General features: G+C 41.4%; 1 protein-coding gene across 1 annotated transcript; it reads right to left on the minus strand.

The window, feature by feature from the left end:
- Positions 1–2,639: 2,639 nt before the first annotated feature.
- LOC109475299 lies at positions 2,640–8,622 on the minus strand. The gene is made up of 9 exons (XM_019775915.1): positions 7,689–8,622; positions 7,247–7,459; positions 6,787–7,020; positions 6,272–6,363; positions 5,656–5,864; positions 5,176–5,538; positions 4,903–5,061; positions 4,491–4,692; positions 2,640–3,836 (listed from the first exon to the last, which is right to left on the minus strand). Exons 1-9 carry the CDS (start codon positions 7,832–7,834, stop codon positions 3,523–3,525), a joined length of 1,932 nt encoding a protein of 643 aa, XP_019631474.1. The 5' UTR covers positions 7,835–8,622; the 3' UTR covers positions 2,640–3,522.
- Positions 8,623–8,744: the final 122 nt, after the last annotated feature.

Raw genomic sequence — 8,744 nt, forward strand, 5'->3', positions numbered from 1 at the left:
CCTGATGCACCCCCACGCAACCTACGTACTCCCATTCAACCTTGTTAAACCTGATGCACCCTCACGCACCCTGTGCACTCCCATTCAACCTTCTTAAACCTGATGCACCGGCCCCATGCACCCTGTGCACTCCCATTCAACCTTCTTAAACCTGATGCACCCTCACGCACCCTGTGCACTCCCATTCAACCTTCTTAAACCTGATTCACCCCCATGCACCCTGTGCACTCTCATTCAACCTTCTTAAACCGATGCACCCCATGCACCCTGTGCACTCTCATTCAACCTTACCAAACCCGATGCAACCTGCTGTGCACTCTCATTCAACCTTCCCACACCTGATGCACCCCCACGCATCCTGTGCACTCCCACAAATACTGTAATTCTTGATTTTTTAAACATTCACTTGAGCAAATTCAGCTGTCAATATTCCACCGCTGTAATTTTATTACTGCAACTATTCGAAAACTGCAACTACAGAATTTTTTACACCTTAAAACGTACGTGTCAGGTGCTTACCCCTTCTCCTCAAGCCATTATATAAAGAAAGAGTAATAAAGAAAGGGAGTAGTATGTGTTTACCATTTTAATGGCTCTTCGTGAGTAGCTGCGAATCAGGTTTATAGGATAGAAAATAAGTGTCCAGGTTTGGCAAGGTTGAATGGGAGTGCACAGGGTGCGTGGGGGTGCATCAGGTTTAAGAAGGTTGAATGGGAGTGCACAGGTTGCGTGGGGGTGCATCAGGTTTAAGAAGGTTGAATGGGAGTGCACAGGGTGCGTGAGGGTACATCAGGTTTAAGAAGGTTGAATGAGAGTGCACAGGTTGCATGGGGGTGCATCAGGTTTGGAAAGGTTGAATGAGAGTGCATAGGGTGCATGGGGGTGCACAGGGTGCGTGAGGGTGCATGAGGTTTGGGGAGGTTGAATGAGAGTGGCGCAGGGTGCATGGGGGTGCACAGGGTGCGTGGGAGTGCACAGGGTGCGTGAGAGTGCTCAGGGTGCGTAAGAGTGAGCAGGGGTATGTGGGAGTGCCTTAGGTTGAGGTAGAAAGAATGAGTGCAAAGGAGTAACGTTATATGTAGAATGAATTGCTTATGATACATAGGGTATACAAGTTGTAGTAATGAATGCACGTGCTTGCATGTATGCATACATCTTGCATATATTAATGAATTATATTTGCATATATGGGAAAATACCATGCTCCCGTTACCCATTATTGCGCAACACGGCACCCTACCTTTGACCCAGCTCATGCGCACTAACTGCAGGCGCTACATTGCTGAAACTTCGTAGGCATAATGGCGACGGTTTTAGGGGAAGTTAGCTGCCGAAAATACAGCCACTTTTTCATCATAATCGAGTTTTTCACCGACAGAGAGTGGATTGCCGAGTTCTTGACGAACTGACGGAGTGAGGTAAGATATCTTGCTCGTTTGAACGCTTTATACAGTTTTTTTTGGATGCACGCAGAATGCAACATGTAGCCCATGACATGTGCACTGTGTCAGTAATGGCGGATTTTTTGGCAAGGTTTTTTTCTTCGTACAGTAGTAAATCTACGAGATGGTGTTTTGTTCTCCGCGCTGACGTCATATGTTCGAAACGAATCCTACTGTCTAATATTGTGGCATTAATATAGGCGAGTGAAACAGGGAAATATTGTAAGATAAGCTATATTTGACAGCGTGTACACGTGCATCTTACTCTGAAAGACCATTCAAGTTGATTTTAAGTTAACCATAGCAGTCTTTAAAAGATATTATTTCAACTGGACTCCCAGAAACAGACAGTTACACATGTGATTACACATGTGATGTGTTTTAGGTTCCTGAGCAGCATAAATTAGCTATATGATTTATGGGACACTTTGTTCATATAAACAGTAACTAAATATCTAAAATTGCAAGCACATATTCAAGTTAATGGTCTAATTTAATTTAATATCTATAGTATTTTATCACTATTGATTTATCATAAAAGGTGTTTGCAGGCCCGGGCATGTAGAATCGACAATCAAGAGTAAGATGTGCACAACAAAATTATATTCTTCTTCGTTCTTCCAAGTTCAACATTGTCAACCACTATTGTACAGTAATGTATAAAACTTTTGTTTCTATTGTGGTGATTTTGTGGTGATTTGGGTTTGCAGTAGGAGGGAAAAGGTTTTTCTTTGAGGTGTTTGTAATTTGTGGATAAAACGTTTCTGTAATTATGTCATAATTTATGATATATGTTGTTGTTGTCCCTGATTAACATTTATTTTTTTTTCATTAGACATTTGCCAGTCTCTAGGCACCAGTCTCTTCTTGCTTAGCATTGGTGCCTTATTTGTTGCACCACCTCTGGTGATTGCAGTAGAATTATTACTGCATGTAACTACACATTTGCACTTGTTAGGACTTTGCAAAAAGACGTAATGGGAAAACTGTGAAAATACAACCAATGCTCACAGTACCTCAGACAGAATGATGTAACCTGCTTTTAGTAGCCTTACCATTTCATGTCAGGGGTTTTCTAATAAATGTGTTCTTCAGACAGGATGGGTGATGGGAGAAGAGGAGGTACCAGGGATGAGAAGAGAGTGACTTCTAGTTCTACATACTTCCTATATCTCAAGGTATTGTACAAGTCATTTATCATTTTCTAGCACAAAGGCATTACTCCTATTTGGAAACTTTAAGGAACTGCTGGGAATAAATGCCCTTGATACTGTAAATGAAGAAGGGAGTCCCACTTGTGCAGGACAAAAACTTAGTATCCCTTTAATATACAAACAGAAATACATTAGGAAGTCCACAAATAGTAATGTACAATATTTGAATTACTTGCTTTTGTAAACAGGGCTCAAAATCCTTTTTCTGCATACCTCTGGTGCAGTTTGCATTAAAAATAATCTACACCAAACAAAGTTTACCTGCACCATTCAAACTTTGGATCATACTAATAACTGTTCAGAAACCATTAACATTATTTCTTTTATACTTCTTTGGTAGTAACTGTCAATGTACCAAATGAAAATCCACATACACCTGTACATGTATATAAACCAGTACTACACCAGTGCAGGTCAGTTGCAGGTAGACAATCATAAATACATGCACAGCTCCAATTTTCCCTGCACAAAGGTGCATACTTGCACCCATTATTTTGAGCCCTGGCAAAGAATGCCAATGTTGTGCTTTCTTTAGCTTTGAAAACTTTTAGACATAGTTGAATAGTTGTTAAAGGATGCCAACTCTAGCCAACATAGCCACATACATGTGGTATGCATCAATCGTATGACTATATCTGTAATGCAAATTTATTCATTTGTTTTTTTATTGGTAATTTCTATAGATATTCAGACAATTGATATATATATAGTCAGTTGATTTTTTTTTCTGACGGCCACTAACAAGTTTTCCCAAAACATCAAAATATCTGTTTACTGAAACTCATTTCAAGCTACATTAGTAGTTTTGAAGCATAACAAATGGTAAATAGAAGTCTATGTGACCAATTAATCGAGTCATATTTGAATCAAGTGTCATTCCTTTTTCGTGGGGTGGGGTTGGGAACTCCCCCGACCCTTGTTGGACAAGACTTGAGCAGGTGACGCTTCAGAACTGCCTTTAACTGTGCTGTCTCCCCTCTGATGCCTCCCATGGCCCGCATGATGGTATTGAATTGAGCATGGATGCTCTCAATACCCTGTTCTCCCATGAACCCAAGGCCGAAGCCCCAGGTTCTCATGGACTCCACTACATGTGCCTCCAGTAGATGCATCTTGGGTGGGATACTTGCATTAGGAAATGTCGCCCGGAAGTACGCCATGAATTCCCTAATGTTATGATCTGTGAAAAGAAATGTACTCAGTAAGATTATTGCACATGATTTAGTGGTGCATACCGGTTCACTGGACTTGGATCTGGACTTGTAAAAATGTTTAGGTTCAAGTCCAAAAAAAAATAAAAGTCAAGAACCTAGTCCGGACTTATTACCATAAAATTAAAAGACCATTTCACATACCCCTTTTCTTTTTAAACCACCTAAAGCCTTCCATAGATTCCAAAATCTTTGCTGCAAAATGAAGAAAACATTGCCATCAGGCATCGATCAAGTACCAGCCTCCATGTTATGTGGCCAAAGTTTCACCCAGGCAACATTGCAAGGTTGCCAACATGCAATTTTGTATATGCCATGGGTTTAGGTCCGGACTTAAGTCCGGACCTGAACCTAAACCTCTGGACTTGAATCCGGACCTGAACCTGAAATTGGGTTTAGGTATGCATCACTAACATGATTACATTTAGTCTGTATTTTGTCACATCAGTTAATTCTACTGTACATTCTAGCTACATTAACTCAGCCCTTCCATTTATATTACTAGAATTATTATTGAAAATACCATTTAGGCCACAAGCAAGTAATTTTTTTGTGTGTATGTGTTTTTACACAAACCATGTCAATCCTAGTTTTTTTTCACTTTGAGTTAAAACAGTCCTCACCAAGTGAGGACAGCTCTGCCTCTCCCACAGGTCTTGCATGGGAGTAGTTTTGATGGCAAGTACTGAAGAGTGAGAACAATCTGCTGTACTTGGTCTCCAGGTCTTTTGCCCGTGTGAACAGACCGACGGGGAAATCGTGCTCCATCATTAACTCCTCTGCTTTGTTAGCCGCAACAGAGGTCAGCTCTTTGATAGGAGCGTCCTGCAAAGGACAAGTGCAATGTATTAAATAAATATTATTTGATAGTTATAGAAAAGGGTCTCAAAATTTGTAAGGTGATAATTTAATTTCAGAGGTCAGGGTAGAAGAAAAACCCTACTTGAACATTTGTCTCATTTGGATCTTATTACATGGAATTCAAAGCTTCATGTAGAAATACTAGTAAGCCTAAATAAGAACAGTTCTAAATACCTTCAGCATAGCATTCACGTGGTTTCCCACGAATGCCTGGGAGTGATATGCCTGTCTCTTAGCGTGATGTCGTTGCAGTACCGGGTCTAGCAGCCTGGTCAATGGACCCTCTGATGTTTTCACTCCACCTCTGTCTCTAATCTCTTCAGCTTTCAATGTCTGCAGGGCAGTTATTGAAACAGATAACAATTTGCTTGAACGGTTACTTTAAAAACTCGAGATGCCATGTTTACAATTGATCAAATGGTATTTTAGGTTATTCACTAATCTTACCAGCTCTTCCTTCTCCTTCTCCTTCTTCTGGTAGCGCAGCTGCAGGGACAACACATTGAGTGTGTCGTGTTGTCCCTGCAGCAGCGCCCAGGCCAGGAGGTCTTCTAGCTCTGTCATCTCCTCTGCTACCTCTTCAATCTCCTCTTCAATTTCTCTTGCCTCTTCCACAGACTCCACGTACCGGGCCAGGGTGTAGAGGTCCGGATGCATGAGCAGCTCCGCGCTGTCCACCTCGGGATCAGCCAGTTGGACTCTTGACAGGTGTGTAGCCATCAACATGTCTAAATCATGCAGATCCTTTTCAAGCATGTGGAACATTTTGTGAAAGATCCCTAGGCTGATGTGCAGGGCAGGGATGCATACCTGAGGTGAAAGATAAGCAGTTTGCTAGATTAAGGAATAGGTGTTTTATGAAAACATCTGATGTTGGAAAGTGTACAGATATTACTGTAACACATTTTTTTAAAAAAGCTACCTTACCTGTTCAATGGGCACATCCAGCATATGGCTGCTTATGACATTCTTGAAGTGTTTCGCTTTCCGGATGTCGCCATGGCCTTGATTCTGGAATTGTTGCAAGTTGTTGGCGAGTGATTCAAGTGTCCGCTTAGGAGGTGCCGTGTCTCCTGGCCCTTGTCCACCCTTCATACCTGCTTTTGGCTGTTCGCACCATAAGCAAGGGTATGTGCCTGTTTGCAACAGGAGGCAACTTGTTACATGAGGAAAGTCAGTGGGCATATTAATTGTCTCCATCTATATAGTGTGCAATGGCAGTCTATCGTTGGCTCTGAGTTTTGTTTGGGATTAGGAAGTGGTGAGAAGTGCTACACAATTGTTTTGTAGCTTGTAAGTAGTTGTAAGTAAATGAAAGCTACAGATGGTTTCAGTCGTTAAATAATAATCTTGTTCAAATTACTTCCATTTCCCCCAAAAGCAGGACAAAAGATGCATATTTTAGCCCTTAAACAATCACTTTATTGCATCCATAAGCCAAAATTTATAGTTATTGCATACTCGTATGGCTTGTATACAGCATTTTCTCGTAGCATTTCTCAATATTTTTGCGTTATTGTCACAAACTGATTTGCACTCTTACCACAGGCTCCTGACAGTCCATACCATGCTGACAACATGGCGTAGTCTCCAGCCACGAAAATCCGGAGCTGAAACTCACTGCCATCTGGGGAACTGAAGATGAAGGAAAACCTTTGATTAATGTAAGCACATTCACTTCTTATAGCTAACAATAGTAATTTTCTCAGTAATGTTAAATCATTTTCTAAGACCCCAATGAAAATGGGTGCTGGCTCCCCTAGCAGCACATAGCAACCACCTTTGACCGGAATTTTCAGATTTTCCCCATTGGATAAGGTATATGTGAAATTGATCTGGTCAGATTGTATCTTATCAAGATGCATCATCAAAACATGTCATCAATTTCACAGAAAAAAACATCAGGAAGTTGTGAAGTACACATGAAAGTCAGGGCAGCAGTTAATTAGGCTGGAAGGGAGAAAATTGATTTAACATTACTGAGATGGTCTAAGAAAAGAATTACAAACTTTCTATTGAACATAAGAGTTATACAATTTTATATTTTATGTAATTTACCTCCATGTTGACCCTTGTAATGCTGCTACCTCAGCACAGAGGGTATCGGTGGCTGCAGTTAAGTTCTCACGGTAATCCTTCGCCTTAAATGTGCAGAACACTGTGGTTGTGGAGTTGGGGTGGCTCTGATTGAGAACTTGGTATCCCATTTTGAATAGATCCCCACCGTGATCACCTAGCACCTTTATCCATACTTCAGTAGCAGGTATCTTTCCTTCGTGCCATGTTAGATGTCTGTCAACAGAATAGTTATAACAATATGATGCAGGTTTGCAGAAATAATATAATATATTTCTAATGCAACTTTATTCATATATTTTTTTCCCAACCTTGCCATATATGCTCTCATATATTCCATGGGGCTACCTCTATATGTTGATTGCTTTGTCCATGCCTTTACTAATTTCTTGTATTATTTTCAGCAAGGATTACTACTAGTAATATTAATCTCTTTACTCACGCAGCAGTGTCAATCTTGTCTATGGTGTCTCTGACAGACAGCTCCAGGTTCAGTACCCTGGCATATGGCCGAAGTGCCACCACTTTTTCACTCTTCCTCCCTATGACCAGGGGGAGCAGTTCTGCCTCAACCTCTTGGTTTTTTAGCAGATCTGCTGCGACGGCCCTCGACTTTCGCTCACTTTCAACAACAATGTTGTAGCCCTTCATCCATCTGTGTGATCAACATTTTTTTCTTATAAGTACATGCTTCATGTCCTCATACATAGATTTTGCAGAAGGGACACAGTAACATTATTTGAACAGCTATTGATTTACAACATTGTACGTAGCCTAGAGCTGATCACTCTATTAGACCTAAAGAATTTGTGGTATGTCTGAATGATTCGAATGGCATAGAACATACCTTATCTAAAGATATGTTGGTATTATGTAACACGAACCTTCTCCATTTCCTTGCTTGGCTACAGGTCAAGCCAATGTCGGTGATGGCTGATAACAGGTGACCTGTTGGGATGCGGATGGTGTCTAAGCTAAGCTCCTGCAGTGTTCGCGCCAGGTCCTGTCTCGTGATGGCCCGGAGTTCCATTACAAGCTGGGCTTGCTCCTCCCCACCACTAGCTGCTGCACGTGCCTGCTGTAGTTCACTTGTCCTTCTTCTTACAGTAGAGGAGCTGGCCTCCGAGCTTTGGTTTGCGTGCACTTGTGTATTTTCACTAGTGTTATGGGCTGTAATTTTTGGACAGTAAAAAAAGTCTTAATAATAATGTACCTATTCCACGTTAAAATTGTTTCCTAGGCAGGATCATGAAAAATCTCTAAGGTGATTAAGTGATATAATCTGTGATATAATCTGTTTTCAATGTAATTAATTTCATTGATTTGTATCAGCTGGTTTATTGTATACAATAGAGGTAAAGACATGTATTAGAGGATGCATTGAATGTATGTATGTATTTTTTTGTTGTTTCTGATTTGATAGACTTGATAAATATTTGTAACTAAGTGTAGACAAGATGAACTTCAATTGCAGATCATTGATTTTGATGATAAATGTCAAATACTGCCAACTATTTATTATTGACAACTGGTCACAAATGATTGACAATGTATTGATAACACTCACTTGCCCTCCAGTCTTGCACTTTATGAGACCATGGGAGGATGAAGTCAGCTTCCTCTTGATAAGAGGAGCCAACAACTTATCCTCCCATGGCCTCAGTGGTCCAGGTTGTTTCACTTGTTCAATCACTTGTTGAATGTGCATTGGTTCTGGTATTGGTGCAGGTGAGGCAGCACAACCCGACTCCGGCATCACAGGAACACCACAGGGTGGGGGGGACTGTAGACTTGCACAAGCGGACCCCGGCATCACAGGAACACTGCAGGGTGGGGGGGACTGTACACTTGCACGAAGCGGACCCCGGCATCACAGGAACACCACAGGGTGGGGGGACTGTACACTTGGCACGAAGCGGACCCCGGCATCACAGGACACC

This window comes from Branchiostoma belcheri, unplaced genomic scaffold (genome assembly GCF_001625305.1).
Source record: "Branchiostoma belcheri isolate BF01 breed outbred unplaced genomic scaffold, Haploidv18h27 scaffold103, whole genome shotgun sequence".
Taxonomy (NCBI): domain Eukaryota; kingdom Metazoa; phylum Chordata; class Leptocardii; order Amphioxiformes; family Branchiostomatidae; genus Branchiostoma; species Branchiostoma belcheri.